This window comes from Blennius ocellaris (genome assembly GCF_963422515.1).
Source record: "Blennius ocellaris genome assembly, chromosome: 3".
Lineage (NCBI taxonomy): Eukaryota > Metazoa > Chordata > Actinopteri > Blenniiformes > Blenniidae > Blennius > Blennius ocellaris.
This window is the reverse complement of record NC_137652.1, coordinates 15,564,785-15,588,986: the sequence shown is the minus strand read 5'-3', so window position 1 is coordinate 15,588,986 and position 24,202 is coordinate 15,564,785. Positions and strand designations below refer to the sequence as shown.

General features: G+C 38.3%; 2 protein-coding genes across 3 annotated transcripts; both read left to right on the top strand.

The window, feature by feature from the left end:
* The first annotated feature begins 915 nt into the window (after positions 1–915).
* On the top strand, positions 916–9,184 carry jpt1a (Jupiter microtubule associated homolog 1a). Its single transcript, XM_080520311.1, has 5 exons — positions 916–996; positions 3,296–3,438; positions 6,204–6,301; positions 7,203–7,230; positions 7,693–9,184. Exons 1-5 carry the CDS (start codon positions 941–943, stop codon positions 7,824–7,826), a joined length of 459 nt encoding a protein of 152 aa, XP_080376437.1. The 5' UTR covers positions 916–940; the 3' UTR covers positions 7,827–9,184.
* Positions 9,185–11,363: 2,179 nt separating this feature from the next.
* LOC308145774 (CD276 antigen) lies at positions 11,364–22,946 on the top strand. 2 transcript variants are annotated; one of them, XM_080517329.1, is made up of 8 exons: positions 11,364–11,440; positions 15,879–15,959; positions 16,061–16,396; positions 17,567–17,872; positions 18,778–18,897; positions 20,291–20,335; positions 20,724–20,771; positions 20,902–22,946. In XM_080517329.1, exons 2-7 carry the CDS (start codon positions 15,896–15,898, stop codon positions 20,747–20,749), a joined length of 897 nt encoding a protein of 298 aa, XP_080373455.1. In that variant the 5' UTR covers positions 11,364–11,440; positions 15,879–15,895; the 3' UTR covers positions 20,750–20,771; positions 20,902–22,946. The 2 variants fall into 2 exon arrangements, with proteins under 2 accessions (XP_080373455.1, XP_080373454.1); XM_080517328.1 differs by having other exon boundaries at positions 11,366–11,440; positions 20,899–22,946.
* Positions 22,947–24,202: the final 1,256 nt, after the last annotated feature.

Genomic DNA, 24,202 nt, shown 5'->3' with positions numbered 1-24,202 from the left:
TGAGATTTCAGTAAAGACACCAGTCGCATACGTGTTTGATATTCTCATGTGTCTTGTATACTGCCCCATCCAACTTCTAGCAGATCCCTCTTGATTGTGGGTGAAGGAACACCAATAAACCTTATTTTCATTTTTAGAGGGTGGACTGGGAAGAAAATCCACCCTCTTTCTGATGCATATATCAACAATGATATAGGTGTGCTGCAAAATCTCAAATGAATAAGAATACAGTTTTGAACGTCACTTGTGTTGTTGCAGTTGACAATATAATATACCTATCACAATCAAATAATGTGTGTAAAAAATATCATTGGCACTGTCCATAGAATAATTAGCTGAAAACAATATTCTATAAAGGATCCATTAATTATAAAAATAAAAAAATTGCTGATCCCTGCTGAAAATTGTTTGCACCTGTCGTCTGAAATTCTGACCAATCATGGATGTCCGTAATATATCAAGATCCAATCAGAGGATGAGCTGTCTACTTGTGGGCGGGGTTTAGACTGCAGCCGCATCCTTGGCTTCTGCGTCAAGTTACAAATATACATGAAGAAGAAAGCTGTTTTATATGGAGACTTGGCCTTCACATTAAAATATAGCGTGCGACCCCTATTGAAATACTGCAAAGGATAAATTACAAACTTAAAATTAGCCGGTGGACTCGTATAAAATAACAGTATACCGTTAAATATTACTCAATTTTTACCTAAACAACCACGTAACTCGATTTTGTCAGATACGTGTGATTTATTTTGAAACCCTCACCCCCGGATGTGAAGCCCGTAAGTGAATACGGCTTGACTCTGGCCCTCGCAGACTGGAGCCAGGCTGGACAGACAATGATGAGGTGGTGAAGTGCTGCTTATTAAAAAAAAGTGTAATACCAGCGCATTCTTGACAGATTAACATCAAATAGACGACATCTTGTGCATAGAAAATGACGACTACCACGACGTTTCAAGGAATGGAGCCGGGCGCTAAAAACAGTTCCAGGTAAAAGGCGTCGGTCAGAGCGTTTTGTTTCAAACCCGTTTTGCCTCTGTAAAACACAACAAGTCCGGGCATCCTTCCTGACTTCTATCCCGACGCTGGGCACGTTGGGCTATAATATAATGACAGTTTTGATGTGACCCCCCCCCCAGTATGTAGCCGCGACTGCTGCATGGCTCAGAAATGGCGATGAGGCCACCATGAGGCGGCGGTGGTGGGATGGAGCCGGGGTCGGTACCACACCTTCGTGCCATGTCCATTAGGACGGACCGCTAGCTGTAGCACGCTACATAGCGCGCAGGCTCCCTCCCCCTTTGTGGAGGAGCTGCTCGGCTAGCAGGTGCAGACCAGGCGGCTGCAGGCCTCCTACATCTCTGCTTCTGCTGCTGTCACCCTCGTCAGAGTAAAAAAAAAAAAAAAAAAAATCATGTATTGTCTGTTAGCCACGCGAGATGTTGAATCTGTGGTTTTGAAATGGGTGCGATGCAGAGATTTGAGATGATTTACCCGGAGGATCAGTGAGGCATCCCTCAGTCTGGCATGCATATGGCCTGATGGAGACGAGGGCCATGCTACAGTTGGCCACACCTGACATCAACCCATGCTTCGAGCGGAAAAGAACTGCAACGCTTTAGGTTTTTTCTCTCTCGAGTATTTGCAGCTTGATGCGCATACACGCATTATTTCATCCCTCATCTGATGTCAGGATAGTAGATCTCTCTTGTATCTCTTGTTCAAAACAATTCGATGCTTAAAACATCTACCAACGAAAATTATCCCAATAATCCATATCTCCACAAAAAAATCCCCAATAGGTGATATGAATGTATGATTACTGGGTAAAAGAAATCTTCGGCTTGTCACCAATAAAGAGGTACATTACTGTTTGCGTTAATTTTAAATTCAGGATCTGCTCACAGCCCAATTTGTTATTGAGTCTGCTGAGTCAGTAATGTGTGCTTTGTTTAGTAACACTGAAATACACATTTCAAACAACTCCAGATTTTCCTGTTGTATGGTATGATGTGTTTTTACACCACCAAAGAAGTGAGTTAGTGCTATCACAATGTATAGTCATTTTTAATGTTTATAAATAATGCAAAATACAGTGACTTCTTCTCAAACCTTTCCCACCAATGACGGCATGTTATGTCCTTCAACATGCATGTTATACAAAATACCCCTCACAGTATAGCTCAGATCAGGGGTTTCAAACATAAGACCTATGAGCCAAAACTATGGCCCCAATCTAGTCCACAAAGCAAATTGTAAAGTTTTCAAAGAAAACGTAAATTTTTAAAAGCAAATTTGTTAAGAAGTCAAACTGAGATACTGGTGATTCTGCCATGAAAACAAGCAACCTTGTTGATCAGAGCCGTGCAGTCATGGTGAGTTTGTGAAATCATGCATTATGCAACAGCTATAGGGTCAGTTCTTTAGACGTTTCACTCTATTTTGTACCAGAAGGTATCAATGACATTGCCTTTATGTTAAGGTTGTAGTCATTTTCAGTAGTAATTGTTTGGTTTTGTGATAATATAGACCTTTTCATCTTGTATACTCAGCACCACAACAAACAAAAGTTTAAATCTAAAGGTTATTATGGCACTGTTTTACCGGTCTGACCCACTCAAGATGCTATTGGACTGTATGTGACTCCTGAGCGACAATGTGTTTGACGCCCCTGGCTTAGATGCCACAGCCCTGCAGCCACAGATCTCTCTACTGGGTTCTTAGTGTTGTGCTTTATCTGCTGCTCTCACAAAAAGAGCACTCTGCAGTGAGTCAATCAGAAATAACAGTTACTTAAATTAACACTGATAGGCCTGCAGGCTGTTTGCTTGACACCCTAGTATTGCGCTACATCTACACAATACTATTTTGATCTGCAAACTATTTAGTTGTTTGCAACTGAGGTACAAGATGAGGTAAACATCCTGTGAATCCAGATGGTTTTAATTAGTTCAAACTTCCTGCCTACAAGGACTTTGATAAATATAATTCATCTGCAATCCTCCATTAGAGGGAGCCATCAAACTCTAATCTGGTTACATGAATCTGTTTTTCTATATTTATTTATGGTAATTTTATTAAATAGGCTGCCTCGGGTTTCTCTCATCACAGTTGTATCTTCGAATGTTGATTATAAATTAAGATATTTCTCTTACTTTGATGTCGCATGTTTTTAGTAACAGTAATATAATGATCCATTTACAATATTGTACTCAGTTTAATATTTGTTATAATTGATTCGTAGACCTCTCTCATCATACCTCTGTTAACCGATTTCTGTCTTTTCCAGGGTTTTGCGTCCTCCTGGTGGCGGCTCCAACATCTCATTTGGTGCAGATGAGGAGAAGCCTCCTGTCCGGAAAGACAAGATGGCCTCTAGTGTTTTTGCTGAGCCGGAGGACCCCTACGCTAACCGAAGGAACAACCCACCAGGTACAGTCTGCCTCACCTGTAAACATGTGCTCCTTCATGGCTAAAGGTAATGAAGTAGCTTGTCACATAATCCACGTGTATTTTGGCAGTTTATCTTGAAAAACTGATCAGAAAGCACGTGAACGAAGAAGGCTCACCTTATCTTGTTTTTGGAAGATTTTCACTGTACGTTGTTGTCTACTCCCAAAACCAAACTCCACATGCTACTGAGAATAGTTTTAAGTCAGCATAGCAAGTTGAACCTCAGTACTTATGTGGTGGTGGTTTTGTCCTCAAGCTTGTAGACATTGAACACTTCATGCAGACTCATTTGTTTATTATTGAGCTAAAAAAACAAACCTATATTTAAAAAAAAAGGTTAATACCAACTGTGTGACAGGTTCATCCCAGCTAAGCATGGATTAATATAACAACTTGACATTAAAATAAAATATGTAGCTTTTAGAGGGAAAAGTCAGTGCAGGGGAAGCATAGGCATCCAGAGATGCTTAAACAAGTAGGAACATGATAGCTCTGGTGACACAGACTAAACTAAGATGTTTTTTTTGTATGAGGAGGAGGAATCAAACTTTTGAGATGGGATCAAACCGCCTGGAAGATGTCAAGCAATTACAACAGCTGCTCATATAGGGGGCGCTGTTTCTCGAAACAAACAGTGACCAGAGGAAGTAAAGAAGTAACACGGCTCATTGTTTAGTCTGGAGTGAATGCGGAAGTACTCGCTTGTTAGATCCAGATGGTTCAGCATTCATGGGCAATGTCACATTGCCTAAACAAAATGGTTTTTCCCGAAAGAGAACTCTGCAGGGTGCACGCACATAGTCAGCAGGCAACAGCTCCAGATTTTGTGTCAAATCTCTCAATGCAAGGGATGCAACAGAAGCCAGAAATAAACATCACACCTTCACAAGACAACATAACAGATTGAATGATTGTTGGTGAATATTTCAGACAAAGCATTTATCTTATTTTGAAATTCCTTAACAAAGTTTAGCGTCTAATGGTTTCACTACATTTGTTTAAAGAAAATGCACTCGGCTTCTCTTTTTTTCCCCAACAAAAGTCCCCTTTTTCTCTTGTGGAACACAGTAATCAGATAAAATGCATATTGATACGTTTACACATTTCCATCTGACATTCTCTTTCTTCTTTCACTTCCTTCATCCGTTGATAGAAGTGAAGCTTTGGACTCGGCAATCTTTTTCTTGATTTAATATAGACCGGCTACATTTCTCAGTTCCTCTTTCCGCCTCTCTTATTTGTTGAGATAAATGCTCACCTCATCCTGACAAATTTGGATCCCTGAATAAATGGGTAGTAGGATTAGAAGGATATATTCTTCAGGAGTCACTGTGTAGTTGTCTGTCTTGACTTTGCTGCCATGGCCCTAACAGCTGTTACATTGACACATTGCTCTGTCCCACTCTTATCATGTCGAAACTGATATTTTGTTCTGAATATAGAAAGTATTTATGCTTATTTTTAAAGTTTCAGCACCATTCTTCATGCAAATCGCTGACTTTTCTCAGGAGGCTGCTTTGGTCAGCGGCAAAGAATATATGATTAAACTGCAATGACGTTTTATCATTAGGGTTCCTTCTTTTCTCTCCGTTGTGACTGAACCATCTGTCATATTGTTAAATCGTTGGAAACTGACTGAGAATGACATCAGATGTCAGTCATGCCTGGACTGTTATGAAATTAAACTGTAATGAAGTTCCGTCTGTGACCACCTCCATACAATACATTTATAAGCTGATAAATACAGTATTATTTTCTCAGAAGGACCTTCGTGCCCCTTCAAAGTATGCTCTGCTCGTGGAAGAGGAAGCTGATGGCAAAATAACATCAACAATATTTTCTTGTTAAAAAAAAATTTAATAAATAAAATTACACAACTTTCTGTTGACAAAGGTTTTGAGCATCAAGCACTTTTTATTACAAAAAATCAACAACTCCAGAATCTTCAACATCTAAACTTCTTAAAAATATAATCAATATACATATCTTCGTCAGATGCTGAACTGCTTGATAGTCCCTCTCACACTGACTGAAAGGACTTCTGAGAAACTATTTATTCTCAAATGAAATGGCAATGCCTGCACAGCAGAATGTGACTGCAGCTTTTCCTGAATAATTGACATCAGTGGGATTAAAGTTATTGTCATCAGACATAGTTTCAATGTGAATGTCTCAAAACTCCCAACAGCACATTGAAACACTGTTCAACTTTGGATAAAGAAACTTGCTTACAGAGAAAAGTCTGGCATCAGAAAGGTCATAAAGTCAGGTCAGTGCAACTAATAGACTCCACTTGTGAGGGGTTCGTCCCTTTTGTATAGCAAAGCAGCTCGCAAAAGATAGGAAACACACGATCCTTAGTTTTTATCTCAAAGTGTGAGGACAACTCGCCCACACACTGAACTCTCTGGTTTCAATTAAAACAGGAAGTTGTGCTCCCTGCGTGAGCTCGATATTCTATGGTGATTGTACATACACATCTGTTTGCTTCTCAAGTAAAATGGTGACCAGTTCAGGGTGTACCGGGCCTTCTGTGCCTGTCACGGAGAAAGCAGGACAGGAAGTGGTTGGATGTCAAAACTTAGAGTTTGCTTCAGTCACGCCTTGAAACCAACTAATCTGTTTACATCAAACAACACAACTCTGCCTGACACATTGATCCACTCTGAAACAGCTCTGCACAGCACGTGTATTTACGAGATTTTGTCTTGCTCTCTATGTGATTTTTGTGCTTAATCTTCCAGGTGGGAAGCCCACAGGTGTGCTGTGTGGCGAGTCTTCAGCCCCTCTGAGGAGAGGAGCCAATCCCTCCGCCAATCACTCTGGAGAAAACCTCGCCACAGTAAGATCCTGCCTCCAATCCTGAGCTGTGGAGAAAAATGAAGTGAAACCCAGGGTCACTTAAAGTGCTTGTGTGTGCTTCATGTTTTAATGTCGGGCTATAATAAGGGTCGGCTTAAAGTTACAGTAAGAATTAAAGTTAACCAAGTAGTTGTTATGGTAAGACAACCGGGAATGAATGGAAGTCATCTTCATGTCTCGGAAGTGTGTATTTATTGGTGTGTGAATTGATTAGTAGACGAACAGACAGATCACTGTTCTTTAAATACCTCAGAAAACTCCCTTCTGCATCACTAACAATACAACTGGAAAGCACCAATAACACATTTTCACAGGGTAAAAAGACTTAAATTTGGGCACATGCCAACAAGTTTCCATTACTGGTACTTTCAGGCATATTCACTGTATTAGTGTGTCGCCCCCACTGTATGACCTGGTATTTAAAGAATGAAATTACCAGATTTGCTTTGTCTTTGGAGCCACACAGGAAGTATCCCATCAAGTTCAATCTCCTCTAAACAACTTGGCAGAGAAGCCATCAAAAACAGATGTTCCTTGCAGTTGTGAGCATACAGAGGCGTCGAGCTGCTTTTAGTGGAAATACTAACATTTGCACCGGGTGATCACACCCAGTGACGGATATAAATCAAGCACCATTTCACATTAACCTGTTGATATTACTCCTCCCACGATAACTTTCTCTGCCGAGACTCCGCTATAGTCTAGTTTGGTTATCACGTGTGATCATCACAATAGTTTTGTAAGAATGATTTATGTAGTCGACACGTTTCATGATTCAGTGCATACATTTTCTTTATTTTGACTGATGATGTGACAATTTCTTGAAGTATCAGTTAAAATCTTGATTATTGACTTACCCATTTGTTTTGATTTGTTTTCAGGATGGAGAAAATTCTGTACGTGACAATGGTAAGCACCCATTTTTGTCAATACATCATCCAGTTTTGCTGTCCATGGACACTGCTCTCCACCAGTTGGCAGCTATTTGCACATGATTTACATAAAATTTTCATACCTGCTAGACAAAAAAAACACAAGAGTGGAAGATTTCAACACTTAAATATCCTTAACAATATAATACATTTATAGATGTATCAATGACTGTCGGATGCTGAAGTGGAACTTAGTTATTGTTGAGAAACAGGAAAGAAAATCTTTAATAGCTTCTGGTAATAAGAACAATGGAAAGATTAGTATCAGTGATACTGGCAAGGTGGTGGAAAAACCACCATAAGTAAGAAGCATGCCCGTGTCACCTGTTGGTTGTTTTGTGGTTTGGTCTGGTTGAACTTGTTAGGTTTAACAAGAGTAGATTTCACAATCCAAAATGGCAGCCCGCATTTTCAAAGTGTTTCGTTTGCCTTCGTCTAGGAAACAACGCTACTGAGCCGGAACCAGTGGTAGAGCACCAGGAGGAGGCGCCTCAGGCTGAAGAACCCACTGCAGGAGTACCATCCGGCCGCCGAAATCCTCCGGGGGGCAAGTCCAGCCTCATCCTCGGCTGAATGCTCGTCTGCAACCCCCCCCCCCCCCCCCTTTTACCTCCACTCGTCTTTGAACTCATCCATTGTTTTGTTTTGTTTTTTTCCAAACAAGAAGCCCCAGCTCATTTGTCTGTACCACAGGAACCCTCTGAAGTCCAGCAGGCACCGGTCTCCTCCACATCCCCAAGTGCATTGTTTTGATACCTCTCTTTTGAAAACTGTTTTGTACTGTTTTTATTGTTTGTTTATTTTGACAGAAGCACTTTATGTATTTCTATGTATATGGTTCAAGGTCTGCCTTTGCCCCCGAAATGCGTTCGACCTGCCAGGAAGGGTACAAGGCTCATAGTTCTCATATCAACCAGTGGTATTTGTCCCCTGACTTCATTGCAACGGCAACAAGCTGGAGATGATTAAACAAGCAGTTATAAGAACACATGCGAAACAAAAACCAGCCTTTTGCACTGTGTTCATTTTCAGCCCACCCTGCATGCATGTCCAGTCTGTAACGTATGAATGTGAGAAGAAACATAGCTGTGAAGATTGTTTTTTTTCTTTTCTTTTTCTTTTTTTACTTTTTCGTTCTTTTGTGGACTAATTGTTGTACTGTTTTTGCATGAAGTTGGAATCTTTCTACTGATTATAGTATCACTATCCACACAGTAGCCAAAATAAATTTACTGTAATTGTGATCTGATAGATGCAGACATCAGTCTTCAGATGAGAACCGTGGGTCCCTTGTCAGGTATCAAAATCCGAACAAGCCTTTTTTTATATTGTAGTCACTAACTTTAGATTGATGTAAGGCCAGTGCAGATTTTGAGTGCCCCGTGTTTTTATAGGTAAAACATTTTACACTAAAGTGCGCCTGTTTATGTTCGGCTACAACATCAAACGAGGTTGGGTTTTTCTTATTGCATCCTACCAGTGTCATTAAGGCCAATTTTAGTTTTACTCGTCTAATGGATTGTTGTTGGTCCTGACTCCAGTGTTTCTGGTAAACCCATCCTAGATTTGACAAGTGACCTTATGACAGCCCAGCCTTCTTTTTAATGGTTTATCCATTTATACATTTGATCCTGCTCACCAGAAGTCTTTATTTGTACATTATGTGTTACATTAGTCAAACCAAAACTGCTTCTGATCTTTTGAGTTGCTCATGACCGCAGCGTCCACCTGCCGTCATGGAAGCAAGTCTATATTTTACACACATGGTCTTTCCTGTGGTGTTTTTCTTAATTTCTTTCTTTTTTTTTTTCTTAATTTCTTTCTTTCTTTCTTTCTTCCTCGTACCCGTGCTACGATGCGAGACGTGTGTTGCCATCTTACACCGATTCCTGTCGCTGGATATGAGTCACTGCAGAAAATTGAATTCCAGAAATGGCACAAGTCGAAATTAACATTAAAATCAATTTTGACCATGGGGTGTATTTGCTGTTGTTGTGATCTACATATGGGGCGTTATCAGTTAGGATTCATTTCACAGGATGTTTTGTTTTCAAATCTCACTGCTCCTGCTTCACACTTTGTTCCATTTCAGATCGATCATTATAAAAATATCTTTAAATTGATCGTATCAGCTGCTGTGTGAACTTTTAGATGGACTTGTCTTCATGTTAAACTAGCTCGTGAACGTATTTGCTGAATTGTAGTTTAAAAAATATGTACGTATAGAAGGGTGGTGTCTGATTAGGTTGAAATTGATCTACAATGGAATAACCCCACTGGAAATGCACTATATTGCATACTACTATAAAAGTATTTGCTCAGCCATCTAAATGATTGATTTCAGGTGTTCCAATCACTTCTGCGGTCACAGGTGCATATAATCAAGCACCTTGCCATGCAGGCTATTTCTACAAACATTTGTGAACCAATGGGTCGCTCTCAGGAGCTCAGTAAATACCAGCATGGTACAGTGATCGGTTGTTAGTACTATAACAAAGTGAAAGTGATTTGGAACACCAGCAACTCAGCCACAAAAAAAAATCACAGCAGGATCTGTGTTAACTACAGAGGTCACCAACTTTCAGCAGAGTCAATAGCAACAGACTTTCACACCTCGTGATCAGATTAGGTCCAGAACAGTGCGCAGGAAGTTTCATGGAGGGTTTGCATTGCTCTTATCAGCAAGTGCCACGCAAAGTGTTGGCTGCAATGGTGTAAACCACACCACCACTGGACTCTAGAACAGCGGCTGCAGAGTCCTGACTTCAGCCTGATCCAACACCTTTGAGATGAATCAGAGCAGAGACTGAGAGCCAGGCCTTCTCTTCTCACATTAATGTCTGATCTCACAAATGCCCTTATGGAAAAATGGTCAGAAATTCCCATAAACACACTTTTAATCTTTGTGAAGAGTTGAAGCTGTTATAACTGCAGAGGGTGATTGATATATTAAATCCTGTGGTTTAAGAATGTGAAAGCATGTGAGTGCATACTTTCGGCAGTATAGTTTGTTTTTTTTTCTTATCTGTGTGTTGAGATGTCTGATATGAATCACAATCAGTACCTCATGTACCAGTCGACCACTGAATGGCAAATTTAACCTTTTCTAATAGGATCTCTGAAGTAGCCAATTCCTCATTGGCATGAGCCTCTGCATGACACTTATCTGAGGTCAGGTTCTATTTAACAGTGAAAAATGAAGAAGTCACATGCATCCTTGTTACAAGAGGAAATGAAGTCTTCCAACAAAAACAAGATGAAGAAATACAGACTGAACTGTACAAAAGTTCAGTTTTTGTCTAAATATTAGAGAGAAGCTGCAGTAGAAGCGTTTATTTAGAACAAATCTGCCAAAACCATGTAAAGCTGTAATGCTGCTTTTTAAAATTTAATTCTAGTTTTATGTGCCTCTTTTTTGTTGCAATAGTCTTGAGTCTTTATGGGACTGTTGCTAAAAAAATTTAAATTGAAAGTGAAAACTCTGCCTTCATCTTTAGTTTTCTTCGTTTTTGTTTCTTTATGCATGTTAGCTCTGAGCATTCTGACACACATTGATGCAACAAAGTATGGGCCAATTGTGTTTATTGTGCACTCAGACGTCCATTTGCAAAGCAAATGTACATGATTTTTCTTACCTCAAAACACTGAAAGAACTGGTTAACCACGACACAGGATGACATGTCTGGAGAAAAGAGGATGTATGAATGTGTGGCTGAACTAATAAATCCATGAGTTGTCTAAGTTTGTTACATCACGTGCAAAAAAAAAAAGAAAAAAACTTTTACATACTGATCCACAACTTCTCCATTCGATAATATCTCAATATCTTTTTTTTTTTAATCATTATTTATTTAAATTGTACATTTTGGATCCGCCCCTGTGTTAATGCATTTCTCTGATTGATAACAAAAAAAAACCTTATTAACAACGAACTTCACTGTATTTGCGCAGGTTTTTGAAGGTTCTTGTTCTTGTGCTCAAATAATGAAACCTTCCCGCCTCGTTGTTTTTGCGCACGTTGCGCTCTTCAACCATGACCTGCGACATTGTGCCTTTAAGCCTGGCGTCTGTTTGTGTAACAGAAGCTCCAGTCATACTGAAAGTGAAAGTAACGCAAAATTATATACTCCCGTAAGGATCGCGTCCTGAAGAGTCTTTGCCGTATCCTTGAAGAGGAGCGTGTCTCGGTGAGTTTCCATTCAACCTCATGATGGTTTGTGTTTCACGCCCGCGTTGCTGGTCCATGTCGCGACACACCGAGTGAGTTAAGTGATGAGTCTGTTCCATTGTACTATGATTTACCTTCATGAGAGCCACTGTCTTGCAGGTGGTATTGATTCAAGGCTTAAAGTGAATAAGGTCTGAGAAGTGAAGTCGTTGTAGTTGACGAACTTCTCTGCTTGTGTATAACCTCACTTTTGTTTTGTTTTGTGGCTGATGTTTCATTATACACACCCTTACCTTACATTATAAGCCATGTCACTATAACGAGCCTCAGTTGCGTCACTTTGGAGTCTTTTTACGCACACACGCTCTCGGCACGAAGTGTTATATGTGATCAAAGTACGTGTAGTGAAGTACTTGTTTATCCCTCATCTGATGATACACTTATCCACTGCGAGGTTACATCAACAGCATTCAGATTTCATGGAAACAGTGCAGTGGCTGCAGAAAAATGAAAGAGAAAGAGTCCGTGTGCAGATCTGGAACTAATTACAAATACAGTACTCGCCTCACTGGATTTGGTAATTTTTGTAAAATATCTCATGTTGCTGATTAGTTAATGATCTCCAGCTTGATTTTGAATTATTATCAGTCAGTTGACGTGGACTTCATGCACTTCACTTCCATAGCGATATGGATTTACTGCTTTATTATTATTATTATTTTTTTATCTTCCCAGGTCACTAGTCTAGCACAACACACACACACACACACACACACACACACACACACACACACACACACACACACACACACACACACACACACACACACACACAGTTGCTGTGCTGACCCTTTTAGGGTGAATCACCCAATATGTTTTTTGTCTCTTAGGAATTTGCTTCCAATGTAGGCATCTTCTATAAAAATTGGCATTAAATTTCTGCTGTTGACACTGCAAAAAGTAATAAGCAACCAAATACTTTCTAAGAACAATCATTTGTGTTTTTACTTTAAAAAAAAAAATTACAAACAGATGTTTATACTTCTGAATGAGTGTTATTTAAACAATGTAACAATAGTTGAACTTCAGCTAAAATGTTCTGTACTTTTCCCAGTGGTTAAATGTATTTATTTATTTGGTACAAAACAAAAGAAAAAAAACAAACAAAAAGTCAGATCATTATCCTTGCATGTGTCTACCAACTGCTATGTGGATACTGATTTCCAGTTAACAGAGTTTGAAAACACAATCACTTTTCCTCACTTCAGAAAAAAAAAATCAGCCAATCAGCAGTGACTTATGTTGTTGTCAGGGAAAATCCATTCACACAGGTCTTAATAAAATAGTCACCTGAGACGATTCTCTGTTTTTCATGACCGGCCAGTCAGTCCTCCTCCAATCGGCTCATATGAGACTGAATAAAGAAAATGACACGAGGTGCCATGCCTTTATTTTGCTTTATTGTTGTTTTTCTGCTCTCTCCTGGAGTCGCCTCAGCATATCATGGACTGTGCCTGTTTAATCTGCTCCATGTTTTTACACCATTCTTCTATGGTTCTTATACGACATGTAAATTGCTGTGTTTTTCTTAGAGTGACTCGCTCTTTAATGTTTAATGGGCAGTTTCAGTGTGTGTATGATCTCACCCTGTGGTTCCATGATTGTAACATTGAGCCTGGTGTGGTTTTTTTTTCTTTTCTATTTGGCCAATGTATGGTACCAAATGTTAAAGAGACAACATTTTGGAGACTTTAACAGCATGTTGTCTAACCTAAATTTGAATAATCTGAATGTGTCATTGCTTAGAGAGAAATTTTATTTTGATGTAGGCAAGGCTTATTGAATATTCTAAAACTATAAGACATCTTTGAGTTACTTCAATTAAGTATGCTGAAGCCAGAAAAAGTGCCCTCTTTTTTGGAAATCAATACATAGTCACCCTAATATACTAGTATATGCATATTCTCATGTGTCCAGGTAGGAGACATTGAATCAGGGTAACTTGGTTTGTTGCTCGGAGGGAAGTGGCTTAATCCGTTCATGCTGATCTCAAACTAGAGACGACAGAATAAAAACTAGAGGCTGGATACTGGCCTGTCCAATGGAGAAAAGAGACAAATTGATTAAGCCACTACTATAAACGGCAAAAAGGTCCTCTAAGACACATGATCCAATCTGGATGAACTGATCTGATTCTAATATACTGAAGTATAGTAGATATACCCTCTTGGAAAACAATGTAGTGATGGCACTTTAGGTACTTCCAACATCTCTTGTATTAAAATTTACTATTTGAACGATACTGGATGCACTAGAGGAAGTTTGTCCGGAAATACAGTTTGTTGGTTTGTTGTTTTGTTCTATTAAAGACAAGTTACAACATGCAAGCTTGGAGGCATGATGAGACTCGATGCAGTGTGCTTTCCAGTCACCAAACACCTGCAGGACGCTTTATCTCCCCGTCTGTTAGTGTCTGTTGTTGTGGGAGATGCCGCCAGGACAACTTCATTGTGGGGCTTTATATGAGTTATGTGTGAGGTGGAGTGTGAGGACTCACAAACAATAATGCTCACAAACAATAATGATAATGTTGGACATTGACTGTGAAATATCAAACAATAAAAGTTACAAATAAGTGAAAGTGGGGAATGACCTACTCCCTGGTGACATTCAGTCTTTGCCTCATTGAAGATTTAAGAATTGACAATGCTTACAATATACAACATTTCCTTTCATTCTGATGATGATCTTCCTGAAAAATTCCCCAACCCTTTCTCCACTTTCATTTTCAAATTCACAGGTCCAGAAAGTCCCCGATTGAGACTGCATCATCAGCAGACAATACCTAACACGTGAATTGAAAGTGTTTTTTAAAATGCTACAAAAGGAAAAACAGTCTGAACCAGTGAAGCCACAATAAATTTCACTCTCTATTTTTTGGGGGCTGGAATTTCCACCAGCAAAAATCAATGACATGGTCAGAAGGTCCACAGTATCTCCCGTAGATCCTGACATTAGTATAAATTGTGGCTTGTGCTTTGCAGTTTGTATCTTTAGTTGTCTCGGTTGATAGCCAGACAATGCTACAGCAATTTGTTAAATGGTCACATACAAGTGTGTGTGGGTTGCAGATGTTTTCACTTTTCATTTTCCCCTCTGAAATTTAGATTCTGGCATCCAGCAGCTCACAGCTGCAGCGATCCAGACTTCATTGGTGTTGAACAGACACTTGTGTTGTGTTCGACCTCTTTCACTTGAATGCTCAGACTCTGCAGCTTGCATTTTCACAACAGATTTGACATTGTGAAGAATTTGCACTTTCACCCACGATTTCAAGCCCATGTTTGGCTCATTTGTTGCACAAACATGGCAACGCTAAGTTTCTCTCTGTTTCCAGGGACTGTCAAAAAGTCTTCAATCTTTAAATAAGCTTGGTTTCTCACTGGACGCCTCCAGAAAGTTTTCATCTTCTTGTTGTCTCATTCTGATCACCACAAGTGTCCTGCAAAAAAAAAAAAAGAGTTTTATTTGAAAAGGTGTGTGCTGTAACAGTTTTTAACATGTAGTTGTTACTTTTAAGGAAACAGGAATGATATGTGTGACACAAAAAATAAAACACAAACTTAAGGAAGCACATACAGGAATAATTGAAATAAAAATCTATATATCATATAAACTCTCCTCCTGACTGAAAATTCACAGGAAGGAAACCTCTTGAGCCAAGAGCACAGCTGCAGGATCTTTCTCTTTGGACTGAAGGATGCAACCTGCTTCTTGGCAACTCCTGAAATTCCGCAGAGTCCATAGAAGACTTTCTCTTTCAATATAACTAATCATTCAAGTATTATAGGTGAGGGTTTAGTACATAAACAGGTTCTTCAGAAGAACTCCTGGGTGAGATGGCCATCTACATTTTATTTGGTTATGTTCATCTTAAATGGATCGTTTTGCATGATACTGATATTTTATTTTTTTAACTGCACTTTGTACTTCAATTCAGTTTTATGCGCATCCAGACCACACAACACAAAGTAAATAAATAAACAGATTTACAGAAGAGAAACCAAACGATTTAGCAATTGTCACATGAGCACCAGCGGAGTGTCTCTTTTTCTTTCTGAAGAAAGTTTTGACTCCTAAATGATTTGTCAGAAGCCAAAACACAGACAAAAATAAATGCTTAAGAAACAATTTCGGTTTGAGCTTGGTTGCAATATTGTTGCGTTTTCTTTTTACTTCTATCAAGCTCCATGTCATTTGTGCAAAACCCTAATACACTCTGCTGTAATGCCATGTGAACACACATATACCAAAACAAGAGATAACTTGTTTTATTTGTTTGTTTATCTCGCTATTCATTCATGTATTTCTTGCTTAGCACAGTGATGGATCAATGTTATTCAAAATGGTTGTCTTATAATCTTATTTCCAAACAGACATTTCATTTTTCTTTTCAGGTAAAAAAAAAAAAGACATGGCCTCCATCGGTACCTTTGTTTTCCTTTGTGCTGCCATTGCTGTGGGAAGGTCCGAACAAAGTACGTTCTCTTATAATTAGAACATTACAGATATCCACAAGTACTTTCCCTGCATGTATCTTTTTTTTTTTTTGTATTTGATCTTTTTGTTTGTTTTTTAGATTTTGTAAAGGTCAAATGCAAAGATGCAAACGTGGGACTGTTCGGTCAGCAGTCCATGGTGGAGTGCAACCTGGAATTATCAGCTGAAGTGTCAGAAGTAAACATCCGGGTGATCGATTGGAAGAGAAAAGGAGAAAAGCCTCCTGTGTTGCTTTACAATAAAGGAGAGAAGAATGTGACCCGGGGATACGACTTTGCTGACCCATCCTGGAAAAACACTTTGAACATATCGCTGCTCATCACCAACACTACCGTGGAGGACGATGGAGAGTTTTTCTTATTTGTGTCTACCGACAGTGGCAATTGCCAGGGCAGCACAAGCCTCAAAGTGAAAGGTAAACCTGGAACTTGCAGTTATTACTACAAACTCTCAATGTTCTCAATACACTTTAAGCATTGAATCGTTTTGCTGACTTAATCAATTGTGCAAACAGGGTCCATTTTGTGAAGAAGAAAAAAGATTAGGGGAGGGATGGTTGTGGCCATGTTTCCATGTTTGCCTTATTTATTGTAATTTTTATTTATTCGAGATCATGAAGTTGTAACAACATGCCTTTGAAACGAATATGGATTAGATTCAAACACATATTTTTCTTACTTGATATAATATGTTACACAGAAAATGTAAATGGTTAAATAGATCCAAACAGCCATTAACAACATATTTTACTGTAAAATCGATCGTTAAGTCTGACATCAACAAAGATATGATATTTAGCATGAGGCAGCTTGTAATCAGTAGTTACTTGCACGTGTTTGCCAAAATATTCTTATTTAAATTTGTACACAGCTACAGATGATACGATGTAAATCACAGTATAATTCAAATCAATAATTTCCTTCATCAGTTACATCTAACACCTTAACATACTTAATAAAGGGCATTAGTATTCTCTCAAAGGTCTGTTGTTTCATAATAAATATATTTCTATAGTTTCTAATGGTGAATATTTTCGTTATCCATTGTTTGACAGCTATAATTTGATTTCTACTGCAATACAATAGATCATGATGCACCGGGCTGAGGTCTATAAGTGTACTCTCATTTTTATTTTAAGTCTGATTTTCCAAGCAAGAAAAGTTTGGGATCCAACCTAATTTGTTTGGAGAGGTTTTCAACAATCAATGTGTTTTACTGACCACATACGTGAGAGTTGGCAGAAGGTCTTAGTTTGGGTTTTAAAGTATGATGAATGGGCGTGGTTCATCCGGTCTGCTACGGAAATTGTTTCAGTGTCTGTGAGGGGAAAATTACATTGTATAACTTGCAAATTGCATCTGTCAGAGGAGGAAGAAAGTTTGTTTGAGTGGATTAATGATGAAGGGAATTTCCTAATGAATAAAACAGCTTTGTTAGTTAGTTTCCTTTTAATTAGATGTTTATGTAGCCAAAGAATTCTGGAAATACCCGTAGTTATCTTATCAGTCATTTATGAGTTTCATTGAATGTATAACACAACATGGTACAAAGCTCAGCTCAGTCATTCTGTTTTTTGTCTTTGTAGCTAAATACAGTACACCAAAAGTACATTCCATTCCTGAGAAAATCATCGAGGATGAAGACAGTACGCTGATTTGTGAGTCTGGTGGTGGATACCCAGAAGGACGACTTCGCTGGTTTGACGCAGACGGCCAGGAATGGACAGCAAGCGCCACGGTCATGGCCAAACAGACAGAAAATGGACTGTTTGAGCTGTCGAGCAAGCTGTCTCTGCTGCGAGGATCCACTTTCTACACGTACACTTGTGCCGTGTTCAACGCCAGTCGATTCAAAGAGGCTGAGTTCGCCTTTCAACGGCTGCCGTCTGAACGTACGTTGCTGAGCTCCGCACTTCATACATTTCAGCACATTCCCAATTAACACAAAGATATGCATGTAATTTCAGCCACAGGTAAATCTCAAAGTACCTGAAAATTGAAACACCGACGTCGCCACTATTACGCAAACACATCTTCTAATACGATTGCACAACGAAGAACCACAGACTAACCACAGACCAACTGCAGAACAGGCTTGAAGGTGAAAAGATAGTATATGTGAGGGAAGTAAGGAAATAGACAACTGCTGCAGTGGCGTGTCAACATATGGTGTCAACATAAGCTTATCCTGAGTTTGTTATCGTCAAACTCATCTGGCCCATGTGAGATCAATGTGGTTGTATGTCGCACATTTATTGATGAGTCTGACACTCTTGAACAAGTTGAAACTGAACAACAGAAAATATGAGATCCACAAAAGTTGCACAATATAAAAGCAACTCATAAAAATAAAACTGCATGATTGAATTGTCCAGATAAAGTTAATAGTTCTCAGGCTACTTGAACTGTGTTGTTGTGTTATTAATTGACTATTCATTCATTCATGTACTTAGCATTTAGCAAGATATCAAGGTGCACACAGCTCTCAGGTATATCAGCCACACTGATAAAGCAATAGTTCATAGGTTTACTGTGGGTCCTTTCATCTCCTGTTTACTTATTTTGTAGCGTTTGACTAAAAATGCAACGTCCAAACTGCAGAACGTATTTCAATAGGCATTTAATTTATCAACATTACCCCGACACAGAGCTTACAGCGGTCCAAACACTGGGGACTGTGTTTATAAATGGGTTTCGTTTTTATAGCACCTTTGGCCATTTCATAGCACTTTACAGTGTTAGTGCCTTACACGCACACACACTAATGTTGAATCTCTTTTCCAACGTGAATTTTTAGAGCGAGGAGATGAAAAAGGGAACAAAGCAACCAAAATAGTTGCTCCAGTGGTTGTCATCGGATCACTGACTGTCGGACTGTTGCTGGTATTGGTGTTGCTTCATAGAAGGCGAGCTCGATGTGAGTACTCATCCATTTCCTTGGGGTTTTTTTGTTTGTTATTGTTGTTGTATTGCATAGTTGGCCAACTGTATGACCCATCACATATCAGCAAATACAATGCCAGGCTAGTAAAGTGCAGGGATTTCCAGTAAGTTACTGCCAGCACTTCACTACAATGACACTGTGAGAGTGAGCTCAGTGAAAGCAGAAGGTAATTGAAATGAAAACAGTGTCAGATTACTTTCTTTGTCAACTGCCTCTGGGAAAAAGTGCTTTACTTGAATGTTGAAAGTAAAAGGTTCAGTAGTGGACAAACCTGTAGAGCAGCGCATTTTAAACTATTCACCTCTGTGCAGTTTCAAAGTAGTGCAGCGTCTGCAAATCTAACGAAGGAGGAAGATCATACTTCATTTACCAGAGAATCTGCAGGAAAATGTCCTCCACAGACATGTGCACTCGCTGTCCTGTGGACATTTTTTGGGTCAGAAGCTCAGAGTCAGTCTACATCACCCCTTATGAGTATGTTCTTCTTTGAACATTTAACTCTCTTTATTAATTTCTGAATCGGATTGACTTTTTACTCTTTGGAGGTTTGAATTCAAGTGATCCGTATTGAAGTTTTGATCTTTCCTCTCATAAATGATTGTGTAGTTTGATGATTTATGTAGTTTTATAAATATATAAGCAAAATGATTGTCACCTGATGGTGTTTTGTGATTTGAACCTCTGTCATTATGCTGAATCTGTTTGAACATGTCACAATTTGAGACAATATTTAAAAACGAACAAACAGACTTACTTCCCACAGACAGGTGTCTGGTCTCATTCCAAGCCTGTTCAGTCATGTTTTACGATGCAATGTTTTTGTTCACGTACTCAGCGGAAACACATGTTTCTACAGTCTCCACTGGGTATTATTCTGAATGTTTCTGTGTTGAAACATCAGGGGCTTCATTTATCAGTTTTACACTGGAACATCTCTTTTATATTTCCTTGCTGTTGGTTAAAATGGGGTTCAGTCTTTAATCACTGGTGTCTGCATTGTATCATACACATGCTGTTGAGGTTGATCATTGACTGCATGTTGTGAACTTGCATCAAGATGTGTACGCACATTTTAAAGTTATCTTGTTTGCATTGGATGAGACATTTAAGTGTCAAACACATATAGGCTGAATATAAATTCCAGTGTGTTCCATTAGTTAGTTTCTAAAAACCAACCTTATCATCTGTTTTTTATAAGTGTGCAAAAGAACAATACTTAAAATCACATAAATACTTAGCAAATGACAAATTTAAAATAGCCATGTCTCATTGGCTTTAAAGGGAAACATAAATTCTGTTTCTGATGAGTTAAAAACATTTTAAATCCTGTCATGTATAATAAAATGTAATATAATTTTAATTCCAGATAACCACCATGAAGTTCGCAGAGAGGAATTCAATGTTGAGGAAGGTATGTATGTCTAAATACAACAGCTTGACTGTAACTTCATGCAGCTGAAAAGTAGGAAGTTCGCAATGCTGGTGACGCGAACACAAAACCTCCCAATAAATGATAAACATTAGCATCAGCCGTGTACGGCAAGAAATGAACTGACTGAAAATGACTGTAGGGAGCGATACTATTTATACACTTTACTTCCACTTGTTTGGAATTAGTATTGGATTTTATAGTTAGCGAACCACAGAGTCAACCTACCGTATCAAGTTATTCAGTGTTCTAATGTTTTTCCAGTTTGTAAATATTTCACTTCCTCATGAATGTACCACACTACAACTTTGATTCATGGCTATTTTCTCTTGCGACTCATATATTTATTCAGATTTTCATGTGTTTCCAGGTGGTCATCAGTTGATGGATAATTAACAGAAACACAGCGTGGCGCCAGGTAATTATGTTGCACCTAAAGACAGTATTCTTGTGATAATCGGGACTAATCATCACAAATGACACTGAGCATGAAAACTCATGAAAGCTGTCCTTTTTTTTTTTTTTACACGCTCTTGTCTCTGCAGCAGAAGCCCTACTAGTACAATCAGCTTACTGGAAACTTCAAAAACATCGACTCTTCCTTGTTTGCGGAAAGTCATGCTACTATTGTACTTTTGCTCTTGCATGCAATTTATTATTATATAGAACTTTTTTATCACTGTGTCTCATCAGAGCAGGTCATTCACCTGAGCTCCCTCAGTAAACCTGTTTCCATGTGATGACTAACTCAGAGGAGAGAGAACGAGAGAGAAAAATAGCTCTCAGTACATTTTATGTCGATACCCAGCAGAAAACACAGGAACCACTTCAGACCTGAAAAACATTCACATAAGGTGCCATATAAACATCATCCAGGTCCAAAATGGGTGTCTTTTTTTTTTTTTTTTAAGGTAATACAGATTAATAGTTGGAGAGAGCATTGTTATGTATTGACCATGCGCCTTTTATTCATCCTAAGCAGTGATTGTAGCCTTTGCCAGAATAGGAATGGTCTATCTCCTCACTTCCTCAAATCATCTGTCGGTGATTTGTAGTTCCAGGAAGAATTTGTATATTTTGTGTGTGTGTGTGTGTGTGTGTGTGTGTGTGTGTGTGTGTGTGTGTGTGTGTGTGTGTGTGTGTGTGTGTGTGTGTGTGTGTGTGTGTGTGTGTGTGTGTGTGTGTGTGTGTGTGTGTGTGTGTGTGTGTGTGTGTGTGTGTGTGTGTGTGTGTGTGTGTGTGTGTGACCATCGTTACTGACTAGGTAATTGCTCTAATTTTACAGATTCTATTTGCAAAAGTTGTGAAGGTGTTCAGACAAATTCTTTTTTTACGTGTGACAAAACTCCAAAAGATAACAAGAATCCATCTTCTTATATAACTTTTAATAAAATTAAAGGTGTCTAAATTGTCTGTGATACTTTCATCCTGATGAATTTATTTCTGCTGAAAACTGAAATGGTTAAAAAGTAACTTGTAGCAAATTAATGAATATGTGAAAAAAGTGTATATTATTGTACATCCTAAGAGATGGTTTCAGACTTTTCTTTTTTGTTGAAGAAATATAAATCCCAAATTATTAATGGAATTTTCATGGCTGCTGTAGAAAAGACTACAATATGAAAAAATGTGAAAACTATTTCAGTTAAATATATATATAAAAAAAAAAAAGAGCACCAAAAGCATTGGCTAGTCACTCGATGTATTGCAAAAATTGCAAAATGTGTGTTTGCCACTGAGTGATTGTGACTGTCTATGATGCCAACTTTATTTGTAGTCTTTCTTCAGTGCAAATATTTCACTTTACCTGTATCGCAGTGTTTTTGTATAAATCACAGGCAATAATCACGTCTGTTATTCATGGTTTGTTGGATTTGTTGACATAAATACTTTTTAATCATCTTTTTACATGAGATTATAAGGTCGGTATATTTTTGAGCCTCACTTCGTGGGAACACCAAGCTTTTGTGAGACTGATGTCCTTTTTTCTAACTTCCATATCACATGATCAGCACTCACAGTACTACACTTAGCAGCTATTAGAAAATGTTTTCTTAACCAAACAAAAAGGGTTTGTTTTTTTGATGAAGTTATTGACACATTATGTAGCTTTTGGCAGCAGAAGACTTTGTTTTGTTTGGTTGTCGTTTTCGTTCAATAAACTCTCTCACAATTTCTGACAGGGTCTTTGTTTCTTATACCCATCAGATTCATAGGAACCTGATTTTTAAGATTCACTGGAGTACAGAATGAAACTTGTTCTTGTTAAACAATGGTGGTCTGAAAGTTGAGAAGTAAGTTTGTGACCATTAGTTCGCGGGTCTGAAATATACTGTCACTGTAACATCCAAGCTAAACTGTGACCTTGCAGAGATCAGCACTGGTGTAAATGTGAATGATGATTTTTTTCCCTCTGTTTTTATTGTGAAATTAAGAAGATTAATATTATTAGAGTTTTTATTATAAATGTCGAGCTTATGTGTATGCCTTCAAATTTGATTTACTGTTGTTGGGTGTTGTTGTTTTTATATGGTAGTTATGCATATTATTGATTTGTACTTTGATTGAAATAAAATAAAGTATATATATTCTATGTATGTAATTGCTTTGTCTTTTCACTCAAATCAAATCATATATTTGAGTAGTTGTCAAAACATATTTACACTTTTTGAGTGTAATATCATTTGAAGATGGCCACATGTCCCCAAACAATCACTGAGGAAGTAAAGCTCCATCATCAAAATGCACTTCAGCAAGAAAGAAAGCCAGTTGTAGTCCCCTTTTGACTTTTTATTTTGTTAAATTTTTTATTTGTGCATGTGCCTGTGTTAAAACTATTCAAATGCCCTGGTTGGTATCCATTTTCTCCTGTGTCCTCTGATTTGTTGTCAGAAAGGTCCGCACGATTTTTCGTGTGTTCATTTCCTCTTCAATGAAAACTGAATTGAAAAGCCTCAGCACTTTTTTCTACCCACTTTGTCATCTGCTCTTAAATGTTACTGTCACAATTTAGTTACATTAGTTTAGTAACACTAACATTATTTAGCAAATATTAACTTTGAATCACATAAACATCAACTTTGTAGTTTATAAGAGGGTAAACACTGAGTCAGATCAATGTATATTTATTAGCGTTAGGTTGTACAATAAATAACACAATGTCTTCAATACTTTGAGAACTTGGAAACCTAAATTATAGCTCAGTAGTTCCATCTACTGGACGACTAGTGCAGCTGTTTTCTACAAGCCAAACTGAGATGGAAAATAGAGGACATGGATGGACATGGAAAATAAAAAGGACTAGAGAGTCAATTTAAGTGGGCTTTTCCCCCATGAACAAATATTTTTCAATAATGAAGAGTGTGGCATTCGTGTTTAAGCTCAGGGTTATATGTAGAGATCTTGTAGTTTCAATCATTTAATGATCCATCTTTAAACTCATACCACTGCACTTATATATGTGGATTGTAATGATCAGAGTCTGTTTTCATGGATATGTGAACGTGAATTGTTGTGCTCGCTGATAAAATCTCCCTTTTACTAATTAACTCTGCTACTCTCATAGTCGTCTTGCAGATATGCTTTGTTAAATGTGGGATTCTTGTCACAAATGTATTCCACTAATTGGTTGTAAGTCGCAGTGGTCCATAAAAGCTTTATCTTGATTTTTTTATTTTTTTTTTTTACTTGGTTTCCAGAGCAGAGTTTCTATAAGACTTCTGTGCAGCAGGATGATGAACACAGTTGTGGATGTTTCTAAAATTAGACACAAGCCAAGCTAACCATTCTGGTTGTTGCAACAAAAAGCAAACACGGTGCATACAGTATAGTGTCAATACGAGAAGATAA

What these genes read in the sequence shown, in the direction of transcription:
- jpt1a (XM_080520311.1), top strand. Translation starts at nt 941, where the DNA reads ATGACGACTACCACGACGTTTCAAGGAATGGAGCCGGGCGCTAAAAAC. An exon ending in CCGAAGGAACAACCCACCAG is followed by an intron (nt 3,439 to 6,203) that starts GTACAGTCTGCC and finishes TTAATCTTCCAG; the next exon opens with GTGGGAAGCCCACAGGTGTG. An exon ending in AAATTCTGTACGTGACAATG is followed by an intron (nt 7,231 to 7,692) that starts GTAAGCACCCAT and finishes GCCTTCGTCTAG; the next exon opens with GAAACAACGCTACTGAGCCG.
- LOC308145774 (XM_080517329.1), top strand. Translation starts at nt 15,896, where the DNA reads ATGGCCTCCATCGGTACCTTTGTTTTCCTTTGTGCTGCCATTGCTGTG. An exon ending in TGTGGGAAGGTCCGAACAAA is followed by an intron (nt 15,960 to 16,060) that starts GTACGTTCTCTT and finishes TTTGTTTTTTAG; the next exon opens with ATTTTGTAAAGGTCAAATGC. An exon ending in TCAACGGCTGCCGTCTGAAC is followed by an intron (nt 17,873 to 18,777) that starts GTACGTTGCTGA and finishes GTGAATTTTTAG; the next exon opens with AGCGAGGAGATGAAAAAGGG.